At 38.9% G+C, this 22,120-nt stretch overlaps 1 protein-coding gene and 1 long non-coding RNA gene across 2 annotated transcripts in view; both read left to right on the forward strand.

Moving 5' to 3' along the window:
- Positions 1–21,678, forward strand: part of LOC114546149 (B-cell receptor CD22-like) — a 51,817-nt gene extending 30,139 nt beyond the window's left edge. The window contains exons 10-13 of the mRNA XM_028564820.1: positions 20,539–20,626; positions 20,755–20,809; positions 21,108–21,198; positions 21,296–21,678. Coding sequence (XP_028420621.1) covers positions 20,539–20,626; positions 20,755–20,809; positions 21,108–21,198; positions 21,296–21,327 — 266 coding nt within the window. The 3' untranslated portion in view covers positions 21,328–21,678. The remainder of the gene's footprint in view (positions 1–20,538; positions 20,627–20,754; positions 20,810–21,107; positions 21,199–21,295) is intronic.
- On the forward strand, positions 17,356–19,106 carry LOC114563498 (uncharacterized). Its single transcript, XR_003693629.1, has 3 exons — positions 17,356–17,474; positions 18,451–18,792; positions 18,969–19,106. It is a non-coding gene; the product is annotated as an uncharacterized LOC114563498 (long non-coding RNA).
- Positions 21,679–22,120: the final 442 nt, after the last annotated feature.

Here is a 22,120-nt window from a genome sequence, read left to right on the forward strand (position 1 = left end):
TTGAAAATGTTCTGAAAAACAGAACCCAGAAAACGGACATGTGGAATATGTTTAGAATTTGCAGAAAGTTTTGAACAAGAGCAGAAATCTTGCTGAAACAGATTTTAATAAAGTCCAGGGGAACATATTTTAATATACGGTTGATTGTGATTATAACATCTAGATTGTGAGTTTATAATCTTAAATACTTTGATAATCAAAAGTTTAATTAAAGCAGTTTTTTAGTGTGTTTCTAGTAACCATCACTTTGTGTGCTTTTTTGACATATTCAGCTCTCCAGATGGGGGTAAACAAAGTAACAGTCAATCAGTCTGGTACCGAGGCAGAGCTGAGTTGTCTTAGCAGCTGCAGCAAACCTTCTTATGTCTGGATCAAGAATGGACAGAAAGTTCCTGAAGAAGCTTCTTCTTATACAGCTTATTTGAATCCTGGAGACAGCATCGCCTGTGCTTTGAAGGGACAAGAGAAATACTACACTCCTTTACTGTGTGAGTTCACTTCACTGTGTCATCAACCAAACTTGTACCCAATGTAAAAATGTGGGAATTCAAACTTTATGCAGAAATTAGTCATTTATGTTTGAACATCCACTGTTAAACTTGTCCTGATCTTTTAAACACGGATGTTTGTTTTTTTTCGCTTCCAGATGCTCCAAAGGTTCCCTCTGTGTCAGTGAGTCCCTCAGAGATAGTGGAGGGCAGTTCAGTGACTCTGACATGTAGCGGTGATGCTAACATAGTAGCTAATTATACCTGGTACAATCAAAACGAAAAACCTCTCAGTGAAGGGCCACTGCTCAACTTCAGCTCCATTCAGTCCTCTGACTCTGGACAGTATTACTGTGTAGCTGAGAACGAGCTGGGGAGGAGGAGATCTGAATACATCCTTATTAATGTGAAATGTGGGTAAAACAGCTTAGTGAAAAATAAACTGAATGTTGATTGTTATTTTTTTAAGCAGTCTGTAGTTGATGTTTAAAGGGCAGTTTTAGTCAGTGTTGTCACACAAGTTGGGACATAATTATATAAATATATGTATACCTTCTCTTCATAGTTAATTTATGTTACCACATTTCCATCAGATGGTCCAAAGCTTCCCTCTGTGTCAGTGAGTCCCTCTGCTGAGATAGTGGAGGGCAGTTCAGTGACTCTGAACTGTAGCAGTGATGCTAACCCAGCAGCTAACTACACCTGGTACAAGGGGAACCAAATACTTGCTCAAGGGCCAGGAGGTATTCATCGTTTCATGCCCATCAGCTCTGAGGACAGAGGGAACTACTACTGCAAGTCTGAGAATCAATATGGACGGATCAACTCTACATCTCTATTTATAGATGTCCAGTGTAAGTAGTGCAGCGTAAATCCAACAGTTTAAGTCAACAAGGTACTTTAATGAACACAATCTATGTGGTGGTCTCCTTTTTAGAGATGTGGTCGCCTTTTAGATATTCTGACATTTTAGGAGTTAAATTAAGTGTAACTTACATTGCCTCCATGTTCCTTCTTGAGTTTGTACATTTCCTGGAGCAGTCCTTTTGTCATAAAGGGAGGGGGGTAGGCGCGTTAAAAGTAAAATATAAAATTGCGCATTTAAAAAAAAAAGGCCCAACAAAGCCACCTGGGTTTTGTTTGAGGCCTAGGACCTCTTTAAAACTACAACAATTAAAAACTAAGTTAAAAGATTAAAAACAGGTCCTTTATGCCAGGGAGAGCAGTAAAACAATGTATTCAAAACAATGAGTAAAAACAAATAGGAGTAACACATTTATTTTAAAAGGATAAAACAATAGAAATTACTTAAAAAAGGATTTAAAAACTAAAAACTACTAAATAAAAAGAAAACATTAAAAAAACCACACATTTCAGAATAAAAGCATACACTATAAAATATAAAAACACACCAAATCCTTGCATTCAGCTGTAGTTTATATAGGAGAAGAAACTGTCAATGATAGCAACAGTGAAGCAAGATTTTCAGTCAAATTTAATGGCAATGCATCTCACTTCCTAATCAGGCACATGGTCTCTAAGTCATGAAACAAGTACACACAGTACATTATCCCATATATCCTGCGTGCTAATATTAAATCAAATGTGTTGAAATGCTTTTCACCAGATGGTCCAAAGGTTCCCTCTGTGTCAGTGAGTCCCTCTGCTGAGATAGTGGAGGGCAGTTCAGTGACTCTGACCTGTAGCAGTGATGCTAACCCAGCAGCTAACTACACCTGGTACAAGGAGAACCAAAAACTGCTTCAAGCACCAGGAGGTATTTATCATTTCCCCTCCATCAGCTCTAAGGACAGCGTGAACTACTACTGCAAGTCTGAGAATCGACTGGGATGGATCAACTCTACATCTCGATTTATAAATGTCCAGTGTACGTATAAAGCATTGATGTTTTGACCCAAAACTGTGTTTACAAGTCAGGAAAAAGCCCCCCGTTGATTTTAGTCCATTTATTTCCCTTATGAGAGAGGGAGGGACATCTATATACAATTATTTCTCACCAAACAACAATATCCTCTACAATTTACAAACTGTTTAACCTGTATATAGACATTGTAAACACGTATAGGAATAGTGATAGGGTGTTTCGGAGTGCAAAGTGTGCTGTAATACATTTTGAATGTGTAATGTTATAGGTCTATATACAATATAGTATATACAGAGTGCTTAGATTTTTATTTATTTATGCCATCCTTTTTGTGTGTGAACAAACATAGGCCTACATATCACACATTTATTACAATGTTAGTAAGCTGTAGTATAAATTAAAAGATCTATTTGTTCATTCCATGATGATGCAATACTCAAAGTTTTAGGCAAGTTGAATTTGCCCCACTCTCTGAAAATTAGTGTGAACTTGATGCACTCAGTCATGTTTTAATGGCATAGAAAGACAAAAGCATCAGTGATACGATGTGCTTTTCCAATCAAAGTAATGCATATTTGGTTCTGCTGCTACATATATTGTATTTCTCATGATATGGAACACCTGTAAATATTATTGAAATGTCTTTCAACCTATTGTCCTAAAGATGCTCCAAAGACCTCCTCTGTGTCAGTGAGTCCCTCTGCTGAGATAGTGGAGGGCAGTTCAGTGACTCTGACCTGTAGCAGTGATGCTAACCCAGCAGCTAACTACACCTGGTACAAGGAGAACCGAACACTGCTTCATGGACCAGGAGGTATTTATCATTTCACTAACATCAGCTCTAAAGACAGCGGGAACTACTACTGCAAGTCTGAGAATCAACACGGACGAATCAACTCTACATCTCGAGTTATAGATGTCCAGTGTAAGAAGCCCCATGATGAACAACTTAAATGTATTCCTTGTGATACAAAGGTCCGTCTATATTACGCATTCTAATACAACTAAAAATCTCTCTATATTGTTTACAGATGGTCCAAAGGTTCCCTCTGTGTCAGTGTGTCCCTCTGGTAAGATAGTGGAGGGCAGTTCAGTGACTCTGGCCTGTAGCAGTGATGCTAACCCAGCAGCTAGATACACCTGGTACAAGGAGAATGTGGACTCACCAAAAGCATCAGGACAGATCTTAATCATCACTGGCTTCAGAGCTGAACACAGTGGGAATTATTACTGTGTAGCCCAGAACAGAAGAGGACATCAGAACTCCACCTTACATCTGGCTGTTAGGGACGGTAAGTCTTTCCATTGCCTTTTGATTCTGTGGGATGGAGTTGTCCTGTGCATACACCCAGTTAAGTTTAAACTTTTATTCTTGAGGCGCAAATGCTGCTGACTCAAACGACACCTGTAGACAGATTCTGATGTGTAACCTTGGTAGAGTTTCCTTTTAACTAGGCTGAGAATACCATTTAAATTCTCTCAAATCTTGAAGTTCTCTCTTAAGATTTAAGATATATACAGTGTTTCCTACAGAATTAGATTATATTTGCGGTGGTAGCTGACCCAGGGGTGGGAGGTCCATGTGCGGAAATAGGTGCAGAATTCTTATAATAATTATATTGCAAATATTTTTGGCAACTTTTTATAACAGCTTAAATAGACAATCAGCCCACAGTCCCATCCTCAATGCTATAAGCGTGCAGGGGCAGTTACAGCACACAATGGTATCTTTCAACAAACAAACAAAAAACAAACATTTTACTGTATATGTTGTTAATTTGTTGAACACTTGAACATGAACAAAATTGAAAACAAAATGTTTGCAACTTACCCAATTACCCTAGTGGGAATTGTTTTGCTTATTTTATTTTATTTTAGTTATTTATTATTTCAAGGACAATGCACATTTGATGAACATGTACAGCAGTACATGTAAAAGTGCCAGACTGTAGCCCAAAGGCTAATTTCCATCTGTAGTCCATCAGGCAGGTAGAAATTACAATAAAAAGGACAAAAGATATACAGTAGTAACATTTGCTATATAAAACAGAGTAAAACATGCTTCTTTTACACATATTAAGTCAATATTAGCTAATACTCATAACATATGTTATATCCTTACTAGCTAAAGTTAGGTGTCTTACATTACTAATAACATGCTAATACCTTCTTTGAATTTCTACGAGATTAATAGCGTGTTAAGAAAATAATACATCAACCTTAATTTGAATGCATCCGTGTTGGAGAAATTGTCCTGAGGTGTTCATAATTCCAGGGTTTTTCCTGGCTCAGAATTCAATTCAATTCAATTCAATTTTATTTATAGTATCAAATCATAACATAGGTTATCTCGAGACACTTTACAGATAGAGTAGGTCTAGACCACACTCTATAATTTACAAAGCCCCAACAATTCCAACAATTACAGTAATTCCCTCAAGAGCAAGCAGTGCGACAGTGGCGAGGAAAAACCCCTCTTGGGAAGAAACCTCGGACAGACCCAGGCTCTTGGTAGGCGGTGTCTGACGGGTCGGTTGGGGGTGTGATGAACAGTGGCAATAGTAGTCACATTAATAATGGAACAGGGACTGGATGTAGCGGGAAGCTGCAGGGTTCAGCAGGAAGCAGCATGACATTGCAGGGCACCGCTGAGCTCAGCAGGGAGTGCAGCAGGACCACGGCGAGAGCTGGAACCAGGATCTTGGTGCCAACGTTCTCCAAGGAAATACTCTGGGGGAAAAAACATAAGGACTATGGGGAGTAAACTCCCCAGAAGCTAGGATTAGTAACAAGCATTTCTGGGACGGGATACACACAAATAGTAATAGTAATAGTAATAGAAAGGGAGAGGAGAGAGCAGCTCAGTGTGTCAAAGGAAGGAAGGAAGTCCCCGGCAGTCTAGAACTATAACAGCGTAACTATAACAGCGTAACTAAGAGAGACAGGTCATAAGGAGAGGTAGCTTTTTGGGCTTAGAACTCTCCCCCTGCTGGATCGGGCTTGGCTGGCCTGCCTCCCTCTACTTTGTTATGTATTATTAATCTAACAATTATGAAGAGAAGCAGGTGGGCCAGTTAGGTGAACACTGCAACTCCTCACTCCCTAACTATAAGCTTTATCAAATAGAAGAGTTTTAAGTTCATTCTTGAAAGTGATTACAGTTTCTGCCCCCCGAACCCAGATCAGGAGCTGGTTCCATAGGAGAGGAGCCTGATAACTGAAAGCTCTGGCTCCCACTCTACTTTTAGAGACTCTAGGTACCACCAGTAACTCTGCATTCTGGGAGCGCAGTGCTCTAGTGGGACAATAGGGTATTAGGAGCTCTTCTAGATATGATGGTGCTAGACCATTTAGAGCTTTGTAGGTCAAGAGAAGGATTTTAAACTCAATCCTGGATTCAACAGGAAGCCAGTGCAGAGAAGCTAATACAGGAGAAATATGATCTCTTTTCTTAGTTCTCGTGAGAACACGTGCTGCAGCATTCTGGATCAGCTGGAGAGTCTTAAGGGACTTATTTGAGCAACCTGACAGTAGGGAATTACAATAGTCCAGCCTGGAAGTAACAAATGCATGGACTAGTTTTTCAGCGTCGTTTTGAGACAGGATATTCCTAATTTTGGCAATGTTACGAAGATGAAAAAAGGCTGTTCTTGAGGTTTGTTTTAGATTGGCATTAAAATAAAATTAAAATATTGATAATTGAAGTGTCAGTGATGTTGAATAGCCTATTAGGCCTACAATAGTGTAACGGACCGCCCCTACTGTTCGGCAGGCATGTGAACCGCAGATTAATTGCAAATGTAAGCATCATAGTGTGAAATCCAGTTTAACTGATGCTGTTACGTGAACGGGGCTCAGCAGAGAGGCAGAGCAAGATGACGTCTCTGCAGCTTGTTCAGGGAGTCAGGTCAATGCCTAGCCTGGTTGACACCAGACCCTTCTCAGAGCAAATCTCAAATTTGCCGGAAGTTCGTCAGGGTTTACCCAGGCTAGTCAATGCCGCTAAAGTATTCAAAACTTTGAGTTTCATGCGTAGGCTACTCCTATATGGCTCGCATCAGGTGTTAAAATGAACTGTACCAAAACACGGAAAAAGGACTTAACGCAAAGTTTTTATTTTGACAGGTTATGAAACTGTCTCAATTTAATACGGTTAAATACGATTGATGGCAGCGTAGCCCGCCGCGCACACAGACAGCAGTCGAAGCTCCGGGTTAGGGTTAGGGTTAGGGTTAGCAGCGTTTTTTAATCGCTGCGCCGCCGGTCCCCAGAGCAGCATGGTCACCTGGAGAGGTACAATCTGACTCTGCAAACTGAGATACCATCAGCGCTATACAGCGGAGCGTTTAGATCCAGTTCGGTCAGCGGCAGCCGCATGTGTATAAAACTTTCTCTATGCAGTAAAAACCCTCAACAGTTACTGGTAATAAATTAGTAATACTAACCATTAAACTGGATGGACTCCAGCCATCTGGATTGATGTGGGAAAAAGCAACTTGTTCTTCTGTGTGTTAATTAGCGGAACACAAACCAAGTTTAAAGCTCATCCCGTCACCTACATTACTGCATTGGAGTGTGTAGAATAATCAATGATTAATTCATCTGCACGGAGGATCTATTCACAGTCGGGTCTGAGAGAGTGAGCATATATGGCAGTATGTGGCAGTCAATGCTGATTGTGTGGGGGGCCGTCACAAATATATCAATGTATGGGAAACACTGAGATATATATATATATATATATATATATATATATATATATATATATATATATATATATATATATATATATATATATATATATATTTATTTATTTATTTATTATTTTTTTTTTAACACCCCAGTTAACTGTCTTTAAGTGTTTTGATTGTGTTCCTATTTCCCAGGAGAATGGATATTAATAACTGCTGGAACAGTCACTGCCATGTTTATAGTTGTCATACTCATCGCTGCCATGCTATGGACTAGGTGAGCAGTAATTCACTGTTTATTGGACCATTCAAAATTCATTTGAAGCAGTCAATTCTACTTTCTAATTGATCTATTAGAAACATTTTTTTTTGTTTTTTATTCATTCTCCCAACTAGGAAAATGAGGGCCTATAAGGAACCATCTGAGCCTACAGAGAGGCCAGACAGTGTAAAGGTGAGGAAGATCAGTTTAAGTACAAAAGAGAGTTCCACATTTTAACACAGTATTGGAAAAATGAAATCCAAGTACAGATGTGTGTGTTTACAGCTAGTCAGGACAACATATTAGCACTTGTTTTTTAATGCGGTGCGGATTCTGCTCCCTTCTTCCCTAGTATGTGAGCTACACGTTTGATTTTTAGATCTTTCACCCGGTAACACTTTACAATAAGGTACACAACAAAATAGGTAGTTAATGATTAGTTACTGTTTTTTCAGAAGGGTAGGTACCCTTTTTGAAAAGGGTAGTTACCCTTTTTCAGAAAGGTAGTTACCCTCCCTTTTCAAAAAGGGTAACTACCCTTCTGAAAAAGGGTAACTACCCTTTTCAATAAGGGTAACTACCCTTCTGAAAAAGGGTAAGTACCCATTCGTTACCCTTCTGAAAAAGGGTAACTACCCTTTCTGAAAAAGGGTAACTACCCTTTCAAAAACAGTAACTAATCATTAACTACCTATTTTTTTGTGTACCTTATTGTAAAGTGTTACCCTTTCACCCTGTTAGAGTAACTGAGCTATACTAAGAATGCTGATTGAATAATAATGATTTATGATTTATACTTTATTAATCCTGCAAGGGGAAATTACAATGTTTCACTCTGTTGTTATTACACACATTACACACAAGCCTGAATTACACACACATGCTCAGTACCTATACATGCACTAATGGAGAGGTGTCAGAGTGAGGGGGCTGCCTATGGAAAGGCGCCCCGAGCAGTTGGGGGTTCGGTGCCTTGCTCAAAGCACCTTGGCAGTGCCCAGGACCACGGCACCTCTCCAGCTACAAGATCTACTGAAGAAGACGTTTTACCGAAGTTTAGCATTTATTTCCTTTAAAGATCCTTCCTGCTGGTGCTTTCTGTTTGGCCGATTATACACTGGCTGCGTGGGGTGTGCATGGCGTTTCTGTTGCGTGTCATCTGCGTAGCGGTTGAGTGGATTTTTCTATGTCTTTACACATAAGAAAGGTGTCTGACGCGGCGCTGCTGCTGCTAGCCTTGTCTGGACACATGTATGTTTCCCATTGATAAAATGAAATACCATGTTAAACATAAATATTTGCTGATTTGATTACAGCAAAGACAACGTCGGCAGTATTGACGGCAAAATAGGCTACAGAATATTTCGCTCTGTATTGACAGGTGCAATATTAGAAAATTGATTTTCTTTTTTAAATTACATTCATATCTGCGTTTATATCAAAACCTAGAGACTTTCAAACATCAACATGTCATTTATTAATATGTATTCATGTCTAAATGACATATAAACATCTTTTCCTATTCTATTTTGCCGGGAAACACTTCCAACACGCTTGCGTGTCACGTGAAAAATAGCCGTCGGTTCTATTTCTACCAGGCACACGTTTTCGGAGACGTGCGTTTCACGCAGGCAGTGTGTAAGCTCTAACCTGTTAACATGGGAGCCGAAATATAAACGGACGCGCCACACAGCTGACACGCTCGCGCGACGCATCCAGTGTGTAACCGGCCTTACACTCGCTGCGACTTCTGTTTGTCCGAGTGTCAGCTACGTAGATTTACAGGTGTTCCCATTTGTCTTTAGAAACAACCAGTAGAGGCGAAGGAAAACCTCCACTATGCCACTGTCCACTTCTCTAAGAAACAAGCAGATCCTCTCTACGCCAATACCACAATGGCTCTGGCCCAAAAACCCAGAAGGGAAGAGGAGGTGGACAGAGTGGAGTACTCTACTATCAAAGTCAACAATGGCAGCACTGCCCCAGGGTGAGCAGCTCCTCTCACAGGAACATTATCCTCATTATAAGGAACTGCATATTCAATAAACGATTTGTTTAGTTTTATGATCACTGTTGGAATACTTGTATCATGTAATATAAAATCTTTAGAATCATCTCATTTGTCCCCCATCCCTCTCAGAAACAGTAGTCAGGAAACTGGAGTGGATCCATTGTACAGCACAGTCAACAACCACCCCCCCGAAAATGTATACCAGATTTCCTAATCTTCTCTTCATACGTGGTAATTATTTATTTGTTTAGTCTTAATTCAAGCAGGTAACTACATTTGAATTCTTATTTCTTAGAAATAAATCAAATAAATGCAAATCTACTCATATGTTTAGAACATAAAACAGTGTTTATTTGTTTCACCCATTATAGTATGCACAGCTTCAACGAACGTGTAAAAGTATTCATGACTTGTGCAATAGATTGCAATCAGGATTTGTGTAACATGTTTCGGTGGCCACAGGCCTTCATGCTGTCATTTGGTTTTCATCCACTTTTCCTCCTCTTACCTGCGTCTTTGCAGGCGCTCTAACAGCAGCTGTTTGTGTTTTGCGTTCCAGGAAACCCAGCTCCATTGTACAATCAACACCAGAAGTACCACTATCAGGAACTGTAGTTTCCACCCACTCAGTCTGATGTAACATGATTAGAAGTTGCAAAGCGCTTTGCAATGCACCTTGAGAGAGGAGTCCTTTCTTTAGTTCCACCTAAAATATGAGGGAACATTTTCATTGTCATTTTTATTCATTCATTCATTCATTTTTTATGTCGAAAATCTGCATAGATTTATCAGCTGGAAGCTGATAGCATGAAATGGTGTTATTTAATTCATACATTTGGTTTTGTTCCAAATATTTATATACAGTTTAATGGATTTAAGGCGCTTGACCTTAAGCCAAGTGCATGTGTCAAAACCAATGTACCAAAACCAAATATTATGTATTCATAAGTTAGATTAGCTTCACTACATGCTTGTACAACATGCAGCTTAAAAGTTATTAGTACTGTATCAGTTAGCTGACAGGTGAAATCCCAATGTAGTCTGCTATTTAAAACATTCACACTGCTGCCACTATGTCCATACAGAGCAACATTTGTATCTTACTCTGAGAAGGCGGCCCCTTATCCAACTCCTGTCTGTGATCTGAAAGGCTTTCTGGGACATGTAGGATCTCTCCTACATATGTTCTGTGTTGTTGTGTGGTGTAATTGTTGGTGTTAGGGATCTTCCTGATTATCTGGTATATCGGAGACAGACACACCAGCTTTTAAATGACACCTCATCATCATGCCTGGATTTAGGCATAGGCATTCTATGCATGTGTCTAAAGCCCATTTGCCCCTAGGGGGCCCAATAAGAGGAAAAAGTCAAAATATATATATATTTTTTTATAGTTGAAAAATATGTAAAATGTAAATTTCCAATCTAACACTTGTATTAGTGTAAATATTATGTACAGTAGAGTAAAAATGCCAATTGCAGGAAAATATGTTTCTGGTTTTGTATGTTAGCTAGCCATAGCAGTTACACTACCACTTTTCTAGGATGCTTTCAGGTGCATCAAAGCAGAAAAAAAGGAAAAAGTAGAAAGAAAATGACGTCTCTTAGGCCCTTCAAATAAGTCTAAATTAGATGCATTAAAATACCTATTCAAATATGTTAGCATAATAATCATGTGGCAGTTAAAAGTAATCCTGTTTATTCACTATATTAAGTGTCCATATGGAGGGGGCCCGGAAAATACAGTATGCCTAATGTAATCTTTACAAAAAAAAAGAGCCAGCCTTGCGTTGGAAGCCTCCACACCCCCTCACCCATCCTCGGTGGCTACAATCACTCTTGAGCATCCTTTATGGAGCTATCTGTAGCCAGAATGCACAGTGCAAGCCAGAAAACGATTAACGTTTGGGCATTTGCAGCTGCAGTGGTTAAAGATCTGTTTGAGTGAAGGCTCGGGACATTATTTTCTATTTATATGTTTATTTTTTCATTTGTTTCGGCATACAGAGCAGGTTTGTGATCTGCTGTATTACATTATTTAATCTCCTTTCATTTAAGCTTACAGCAAGGGGTGAAATGTTGTTTTTTTGCCACTGAGGGAGGATGGGAGGGGGGGAGGGATGAGTATACTGTTTCAATTTTGTATTGTACTATTGCAACAGTTAACTGTTGTACTACATTATCCTTTTTAAAATTAAAATAAATAATACTGGCAGCATATCAACTCAGACATCCTGTCGAGTACATTTCACTCTTGTTGTACAATGTATGTTTTTTGTTCCCCTTTAAAAAAAAAAAAGTTTAATGGTTTTCTTCTTGTCAGTCATAATCTATTGTGGATCCTACTTTACTATTTTTTTACAACTCAATACCAATTGTTAATTGTATGCCTTCAATATACATATTATTGTGGACCATCTGTGCTTGTTATGTGTGTGTTCTGTACAAGTTAGTTACCAGCAGGCTAGTCTCGCTTTGCCAGACCCTCCTCCAAAGCGTGCTAAAGGAAGGTATGGCTAATTCACACAAGCATTGGGGTATGGGAGGAAAACGTGCTCTGGTTAATGGGATTTCTTTAAACCAATCATAATCGTCATGGGCGGTGCTGAACCCTGCACGGAGCCGCTGCAAAATACATTAGTCGTAAAACTGAGACTGGACAGATAGTCTACCTGGCAGTCTGGATTTACCCTGCAGAGATCTGAGGAGCCAGGGGCGTAGCACAAAATTCTGGTTCCTGTAGAAATGCATTTTCTATGGGCCCCTCCCCGCATCCACAGCTCTTCATTCTAGCATCTTTTGGGCCCTCCTCACATGAGGGCCCTAGGTACTCATTCCCCCCCTAAAACACAAATAAAGGGGGAAGGAAATGGAAAATACATGCATCCGGCAGAATTTCCTGCAGCACCGGAGCAATCCTGGAAGTGGAACACAAAGGATATATACTACAAGCAGCGGCCAAAATCTTGTCCCTCACTCTTAAATAGTTCAAGTTAAGAAGGTAATACTTGGCAAAAAAAATCATGCATGTTAATAATAATAATAAAAATAATAATAACAATAATAATACAATGTATTTGTTGGCGCCTTCAAGACACCCAAGGACACCTCACAAAACATTAATAAAAACATAAATGTTGGCAGCGAAACCACTTTAGTTCCAACGGTAAGTACTGTAACTCTTCTTATTCTCTTTTTTTTAAGTTTATAATTTGTAAAACAACATAACTTTATTGTGTTGTGGGTACTGTATGTACTGGTATTTGGCTCATCGTGCATATTAATGATGAAAAGAGGAAGGAAATGTAGTCTTTATCAGCCTGATATCTGTCTTCTGCTTACTGACAACAGAGGAGAGGCATCTTTAAAGACGACGTCCGTCTTCATTGTAAGTAGAAACAGTTTATTGATTAGTTTATTGATACTGTATACCTCCTGTGTACATTATTTTATCTGCTGACATGTTTTATTGTCTCACACAGAGAGATGAGAGGAGCAGCTATGAGTTTAACTGCAGCAGCGAGTGGATTTGTTGTCTTCCTTCTCTCTGTGTCAGGTACTGTATATCTACAGTTATATTCAGTCTTTAAAAGAGGATTCTGGGAAAATGTGAGACTGAAGGTCACATGCGAATAAGTGGATCAGAGTTGTGTGAAAGGTAAACTTCCCAGAAATTCTAAAAATGGTAGTTTGGTGTACAATTGTGGAAACTCATCAGATTAGTTTGACTTTTTTCTTTAGCATGAAGTAACTGTGTGCTAAGCACTTTTACATGCTGTAAACAGAGAATATTGTGGCTTTTATTCAGAACTGTTCCCTCCTCACTCTGTGAAAACATATTACTGTTTAATCTGATAGCTCGCTTTTATCACGTTGATGTTTTTGGAGAGATATTAGTCTCACAGTAAAGTCATCACATACCGTCTCAACTTCTCTTTATTGATCACACATCTGAGCCCAACCCTGCTGGTTCCTTCTGTACTCTCTGACCTCAGTGTTCTGCTTTTCTTTTTAGTTTTCACACTCAGCATCAACCTGACCTCAGAGTGAACAGAGCAGAAACCTACCAAGAAAAGCAAAGACTGTAATCATTATGCCAAAGTATGTAAAGTATGGTATAATCGTTATGGCAACGGCTGTTGTATGCATGTATGTCTGTGTCACACACACACACACACACACACACACACACACAGGCACACATAGACAGTGCTGCGCACGCACACACACACACACACACACACACACACACACACACACAATCCCTTTTTTTCTCAGTGGCAGCTGAGCTTTCACACTGTTACTATACAAAGCACTAGATACAGAGTTTCGTTAGTTTATCCATCCTCCAGTGTGTCGTGCACCCACCACACCACACACACACACACACACACACACACACATACCTATGCTTTTGACACTGTGTTCCCCGAGGATCCATGTTGGAAAAAAAAGTTAACGTACCGTGAACCGTCGGCGGCAGGCAGCTCCTGCGCACTGACCATTGCGAGTCCACTGCGCCGCTGCATTAAATCCACATGTTCCGCTCCATTGTCTGATGTCTACTCCTTCTAAATACTTCTTTTCTGGGCCAGTATTCCGTATCTCCTGAGAGAGCTCTAGCCAGCGCGCAGCGGGGTCTGAAGGTGTACAGTCCAGGATCCGGGCAGACACTGGTCTCTCCCACGTCAGACTGTGGAGCTTCTGAAGTCCGAAACAGTCGTACTAAATTTGCAATTAGCCATCAATTTTTGTAGAACAGCCCATATTTGAGCTCTACATAGTTGATTTCTTGCATAAAAAAGTCTCAGAAGTGAATTTAGTAATGAAATATCAGTCGAACAATGTAGGCCTATAACATTTCTGAGATTGACGTCAACTCGGTGGCTCATTGAGATTTTCCCGTTTTCATAAGCAGTTTCAAATTGTGAGATTTGCAGAGGAAAGAGGTGTCAATGGGATTTTGAGGTTCTATGTATGTCCTATTTAACTACCAAACTGTCGTTATTCAACTATGACAAGGTAAAATCGGTTTTGCAATCTATCACCCCTTTAATGATAAAAAGAGGAAGGAAATGTAGTCTTTATCAGCCTGATATCTGTCTTCTGCTTACTGACAACAGAGGAGAGGCATATTTAAAGACGACGTCCATCTTCATTGTAAGTAGAAACAGTTTATTGATTAGTTTATTGATACTGTATACCTCCTGTGTACATTATTTTATCTGCTGACATGTTTTATTGTCTCACACAGAGAGATGAGAGGAGCAGCTATGAGTTTAACTGCAGCAGCGAGTGGATTTGTTGTCTTCCTTCTCTCTGTGTCAGGTACTGTATATCTACAGTTACATTCATTCTTTAAAAGAGGGATTCTGGGAAAATGTGGGACTGAAGGTCATCATTTGGAAATAAGCGGATCAGAGTTGTGTTTACAATTGTGGAAACTTGGCAGACGGTATCAGTTTAGTTTGTTGTTGTGTTAAATGGACAGTATCTTTTTTTTAGTATCTTTTTACTGTGTGGTAAGCACTTGTACATGCTGTAAACTAAAAATATTTTATAAATAATATAAAAAATTTTTTTTTTATTCATAACTGTTCCCTCCTCACTCTGTGAATACATATAACTGTTTAATCCTAAAGACGACCCTGGTTGTAGAAACAACAGTTTTTTTTAAAAGAATACAACCAGCGGGTTGCCTTGGCGGAGCGGACCCCATGCTGACTGCCGAGTGAATACTGTGGTGCTACATTCAAAGTTTTACATGGAAGTGGGAGAAGTCATTGTTCCTGCTGAACTGCACAATCAGGCACAGTTTATTGCTCTTATACTGTAATTGGTACCATGTGTTGTCCAAAACAGAAAGTAAAAATCACATTTATATGGTGGATAGAAAGCATTCAGTTATAGTTCTCGCAGTAACACAATTTCCTGAAGGCAACATGACAGAGGAGTCTTCTTCCTTCTTTGTTAGGCTGTCACTCATAATTCCACGCCCCTCTGAGTTGAAGCCACGCCCCCTATGCAAAATCCTGGGCCAAAAGTCTGAAACTGAAAAAAAGATTTGAAGCTGTAAAAAAAAGTATAAGTTTTGAATCTGAAAACATGAAATGTGGAACTGAAAACAAATATAAAAGTGAAAAATGAAAATTTATAATTTATTCAAATAATTCCAGAATTTTATCTAAATTGTATTCAAACTGAAAGAAAAACTGGTACACTTATTTTTAGTTTGAATACATGGTTTTATTTTTTCAATTTTTAGACCAAAACTTTAGCTTTAGTTTTACAACTATATATATTTTTTCAAATTAACAAAACATTTGGCTCTGATTTAGCTCCATAGAGCGAGGATGACGCTAGATTGAAACCAGCAGGAACATGTGGCTGTCTCAGGCAATAGAAAACCGAAGTCACCCCCTTCTACTTCCGGTCCATGGGACCTTAACTCGGAAAAAATATGTAAGCTTCATGAGTTCACAGGAGATAATAATAATTTTTGATCCCGTTTGAATAGAGCCATCCTGAACAAATATGATGTTCGTCAATTTAAAACATTATTTTTCAACCGAAGAAAGTCTCCGTTTATTGTTAAACTGTTGAAGTATAAGACTGAAAATACGTAATTAGAAAGACTACACACTTCAAGTCTCTTGCTTGTTCTTTTGCTCATCTGCTGAAAACACTTCACTGGATAAAACGCAGCAGTTAAGATAACGTTACATGTGTTGTGGAACAGAGCAGTAAAAATCACATACCGTTGGACCAAGCTAGCTAGCTATCAAACATCCGAGCATCAAGCTAGGTGAGGTAGATTGTGTGAGACGGGAGATGTAGTTCACTTTAGTTTTCACACAAAACTCAACCTGGTACAGAGTGAACAAAGGAAACGGCAAACTGAGAGTTTCTTCAATTGAAAAATTATAATTTTAAATATACGAACATCATATTTCTTCAATACATAACATATTTAAATGGGATCTTTGTTTAATTTGCCTCTCCCGTTCACTAGTCTGTTCATATTTTTTTTTTTAAGGTCCATGTAAGGTCCAACTTGGAAGGGCGTGATTTTTTGTTTTCTCTATATGAAAGAACCAAAAGAAATTATCCAGAAGTTACTGTTTCCTCCCTTAAAGTGACAGTTCACAAAACAACCACCAAGGGTCCCAAAGCAATGCAAACACATCTGGCTCCATAATAATTATGAACTTTTTATGACTTTTTTAATGTCTGCAGAGAATTGGTCTGATAATTGAGGATTATGAAGCTTGTCCAGGTTACCTTTCCCTAGATAATGTCTGTATTACAATCCACTTTGTGTTATTAACTGATTGGTAATTGACGTTATTAATTCATGCTGCTCTCTGATGTGCTCTGTGTTACAGTGATACAGGGTCAGGATGGCTGGAGAGTAACTTACACCTCTACTCAGATCTGTGCTGTTAAAGGATCAACAGTGAACATATCCTGCAGCTACACATACCCATCAGCTGTAGGTGGAGTTGATACTACAGTTGAGCAGAGAGTCTGGTTTATTCAACAGTTTGTGGATCTAACAACAGACTCAGAGTATTCAGGTCGTGTGCAGTATCACTCTGAAAACAAGGACTGTACTCTGAGAATCTCAGACCTGAGAGAGAGAGACTCAGCTGTGTACAAGTTCAGGTTCATAACAAACCATTTAACAGGGAAATATACTGGTTCACCTGGAGTCAGTCTGTCTGTTACAGGTAACATTTTTATCTGAATATTTAATAAATTACTTAGTATTCAACATCTTGATGATAACATGAAAGTTAATTGCATTTTGGGTGTGTGTTGACAGTTCAGTCTAAAATGAAGACTTGTGCTCATTATTATTATTGTTATTATTATTATTATTATTATTATTATTATTATTATTATTATTATTCAGGTCTCCAAGTGCAGGTGAGCAGATTACACCGGTCCTCTAACTGGACAGCTCTGAAGTGTCAGAGCAGTTGTCCTCCAACTAATCATCCTTCCTACATCTGGTACAAGAATGGACAGAACATTCAGGGACAAACATCTGATTCTTATTCAGCCTCCTTGGATCCTGCAGACAGCTTTTCCTGTGCTGTAAGAGGACATGAGGACTTCCCCTCTCCTTCAGTGTGTGAGTTTACTTACAGTCTTCCTCTGACATACCACAATCTAGTGGAGCCTGAACTGCATGTAACTCAGTGGTATTTGGTGATTTGGTGAAATTGAATGAAAACCTAAATATTTATCAATTATGTCTTATTTCCTGACCTCACTATAATGCTGTAAAAGAACAGCTCAAACTAGACATTAAGCAAATCAAGATGTGTCTATATGTCTCTTCTTCTTCTTGAATCTGTTCTTTTAACTTTATTTGAAACTTATTTAGCAATTTTGACACTTCATTTTAAATTAAAAAACTTAATTGGTCCAGATTTAAACTAAAAAAAGTTTTATTCTGGTCCATCCACAAAACATGAGTGAAAAGAATGACGTCAGATGTTCACAAGTCCTGAATATTTACGAGTTATTAGTGCTAGAGGATCTGTCTGATCAAGTTTCTTTGTGGAAGTGATGATGTCAGAAAATGTCACAGGAGGAAAAATCATGTCTGACACATTTTCATTATTTAATGTCCTCATGTATCTTATTAACCAGCAGAGGTCATCAGTAGACACGACAGTGTCCAAACACACTGAACCTCAATCATTTCCTTGTTTACTCCACTGAGTCAGATACAAAGTGTCAAACTAGTAACCATGGTAACAGGACACCATGTTTCTAATTCAGAGGAAACTCAAGCTCCATCACCCACTTTCTGTTTCTGTTAACTATTGTCCACTTAAGTTATGTTCCACCGGGAAAACAAACTTGTCTTTAAATTAAATGTTGAATGTGTTCACATAAGATAAACATTTTAGTTATTTTCTGACATTCTATATTTTATTCAGTTCTTGTTAGGCAGATGCATGATGAGGACTTTTTATGACAATGACTGCAGATAATTGGTTCCTCCAGAATACATAGGTAGTATGATCCACTTTGTTTCATTAACTGATTGTTAACTGAAGTTATTAATTCATTGTACTTCCTGGTGTGCTCTGTTACAGTGATACAGGGTCAGAATGGCTTGAGAGTGACTTACACCTCTACTCAGATCTGTGCTGTTAAAGGATCAACAGTGAACATACCCTGCAGATACACATACCCATCAGCTGTAGGTGGAGTTGATACTACAGTTGAGCAGAGAGTCTGGTTAAATCAACAGTTTGTGGATCTGACAACAGTCTCAGAGTATTCAGGTCGTGTGCAGTATCACTCTGAAAACAAGGACTGTACTCTGAGAATCTCAGACCTGAGAGAGAGAGACTCAGCTGTGTACAAGTTCAGGTTCACAACAAACCAAGGTGGGAACTATGTTGGTTATCCTGGAGTCACTCTGTCTGTCACAGGTAACTTTTTATCCAGATATTTTATAATTCACTTAAAAATGTTCAACATCTTATGAAAGTTACTTGTATCTGTGTGGGGTGTTTTGTGTGTGTGTGTGTGTGTGTGTGTGTGTGTTTGTGTGTGAGTGAAAGTTCAGTTTGAAATTAAGACTTCTGTTCCTTATTCACATATTCAGGTCTCCAGGTGCAGGTGAGCAGATTAGAGGTCTACGAGTCTTATATCTGGGTACAGCTCAAGTGTCAGAGCAGTTGTCCTCTACCTGGTCATCCTTCCTACATCTGGTACAAGAATGGACAGAACATTCAGGGACAAACATCTGATTCTTATTCAGCCTCTTTGGATCCTGCAGACAGCTTTTCCTGTGCTGTAAGAGGACATGAGGACTCCCCCTCTCCTTCAGTGTGTGAGTTTACTTACAGTCTTCCTCTGACATAACACCATCTAGTGGAGCCTTTAACCTTTTGTACTGTACCTTAACTGCATGTAACTCTGTGATATTTGGTGATTTACTTTGCAGATTTGTATGAAAGACAAATCACTAATCAATGATCTCTTATTTCCTGACCTCACTGTAAAATAAAGCTGTAAAATAAGAGCTCACACTGGAAATTTAGCCATACAACATTTGTCAACATGTCCTGCGTCTGTTTAAAATATGTACTTGTGTCTTTATTTGACACTTTTCTTTGTTGAAATGTGTTATTCAGCAATCTTGACCCTTCATGTCAGATGCAAAACATATCATGGGTAAAGGTTTTAACTTACATTTTTTTATTCTGGTCCATTCACAAAACATGTCTGAAAAGAATGAATCTGTCCATTCAAGTTTCTTTGTGGAAGTGATGATGTCAGAAAATGTCACAGGAGGAAAAATCATGTCTGACACATTTTCATTATTTAATGCCCTCATGTATCTTATTAACCAGCAGAGGTCATCAGTAGACATGACAGTGTCCAAACACACTGAACCTCAATCATTTCCTTGTTTACTTCACTGAGTCAGTAACTGTGTTAAACTAATAACCATGGTAACAGGACACCATAGTTTCTACAATCTGAGTTTCTAAAATAGAAGGAAGTGAAGTTTCACCACCCACTTTGTGTTTCTATGAACTAGCGTTGATTTAAATATCTTCCACTGTGAAAACAAATTCACCTCGGAATTAAATGTTAAATGTCTCTATGTCTCTATGTTTTCTCCTCCAGATGCTCCAAAGCTTCCCTCTGTGTCAGTGAGTCCCTCTGCTGAGATAGTGGAGGGCAGTTCAGTGAATCTGACCTGTAGCAGTGATGCTAACCCAGCAGCTAACTACACCTGGTACAAGGAGAATGAAGACTCACCAAAAGCATCAGGACAGATCTTCACCATCACTGACTTCAGAGCTGAACACAGTGGGAATTATTACTGTGAAGCCCAGAACAGAAGAGGAAGTCAGAACTCCACCTTACATCTGATTGTTGTAGGAGGTAACTTAATCCAATTTCATCTGCACAAAGACCTCTTTACTGCACCAGACCTGATTCACATGTTAATATGTAGCAGCCCATAACTGGTTACAATAAAATAACATTCCCTGTGTGCATTTCCAGACTGTTTTTCTGTAGGTGTGTTCAGGGAGGAACCTCCATCATGTCAGAGGTGGATGACACTGACTGACTGATTAACAGACAGTCTCACCTGGCAAAGAGATTCATCAATCTGATCCTACTAATGAGGTGTATCTCATATCTGTCTATATTTCCAGGGAATTTAACAATGATAATGAATATCATCAGGCTGACTGTGGTGGTCCTGATGCTGATTCCTCTGCTGCTCCTGAGTCTGTGGGCGAGGTAAAACCAGAAACATCCTTCAGTTCAGTCACCACTCTTTTATTTTATTCAACTATCTTTCAGTTACTTTAGATTAAGTATGATAAATGTCATAAATTCTGTATTTGTTGTTGTTGGGCTCAATCCAGGAAGAAGAAAAATCTGAGCTCCACCACTGGACCACATGAACATGTAGAGATAGAGGTGAGTAAGAGTGAGTGACTAAGTGAGTGAGAGAGAGAGAGAGTGTATTGACATAACTTCCCCATATATCACAGTTATAATAACTTGGCTCATACATGCTCTGAAAACTAAAGAAGGGGTGACATAAATTCATGTTTAAAATACAACCGTCTGAGTAGAAACCAATAATGTATTTGGCCATGACACAATATTTGCAAATAATTTACATTTAAATGTGACATTTTGTTTTGATTAAATCTTAGTATATGCAGTTTTCATGAACAAGGTCCTCATTTTGTCATCTCTCCCCATCAGTTAGACTCTTGTCCTGCGTATGAGAACATCTCAGACACTGCAGCACAGACAGAAGACCCAGAGGAGCAGGAAGACCTGGTGTGAAGTCCAGTCAGGTTAGAGCCTCCTGCATCAAATAAAACAGGCCCACTCCAGATTTACAGTCACAGTTCCATCCATAACTTTACACCAGTTTCATGTGATTTTCTGCAGATGCAGCTGAACCAGAGGCTGGACTCACCTGATGGAAACAAAGTAGTACGACATTGAAATATCCCTGAGGAGAGCGAGGCTGTGGAGGGTGCGGGGGAAGTGGATACATTTACCTTCAACTCCAGAAGATTTTATTGTCAGTTTTGAGTAGCAGCAGCAGGTAGGAGTCAGCAGCAGCATGTAGCACAACGTTTAGAAGAATGTGGTGTTGGCAGCTTGAACTGAATCATGTCGAGGTGTCAAACATGATTTATTGTTCAGATCAGCTGATGCTCAGGTGTTCTGTGACTTACTGATGTATATGCAAGCTTATTTTCTACTGCAGAGTTAGTTTTAGGCCATGTTATGCTTAAGGCTAGGAAGGATGCACTTCATTTAGTGATGAAAATAATTTGATTTTTTACCTTATAAAGTTCATCTGAAAATGTTTTGGCATGGGGGAGGGGGGTGGAAGGGTTAAGGGGGAGAAAAAAAAAAAAAAAAAATGACGTGCAACATACATTTTGTATAATGTCTTATTTTTTATTTTGGTTGCTGGTGTCTTTGTTTTGCTAATTTTGCTCATTTCTGTTTGGTTTGTTAGTTTTGTCCCTTTCAGGCTATATGCTATATATATAGTATATTTATACAGCATGTGCTGTCTATATAATTAGGCACACTTCAATCTAAGGTGTAGGTCTAATTATGTCTTTTTTAAAGTTAACTGGGCTGAGCCTTCTGTTGTGTTTTGATTCCAATGATTGCATAGAAAGGAGCTCATGCCTTTAAGAGTGGAATATGCTTCAGTAACTAATGGTTACCTGTGTTGTATGTAATGTATTTTGT

Source organism: Perca flavescens, chromosome 2 (genome assembly GCF_004354835.1).
Source record: "Perca flavescens isolate YP-PL-M2 chromosome 2, PFLA_1.0, whole genome shotgun sequence".
NCBI classification, from domain to species: domain Eukaryota; kingdom Metazoa; phylum Chordata; class Actinopteri; order Perciformes; family Percidae; genus Perca; species Perca flavescens.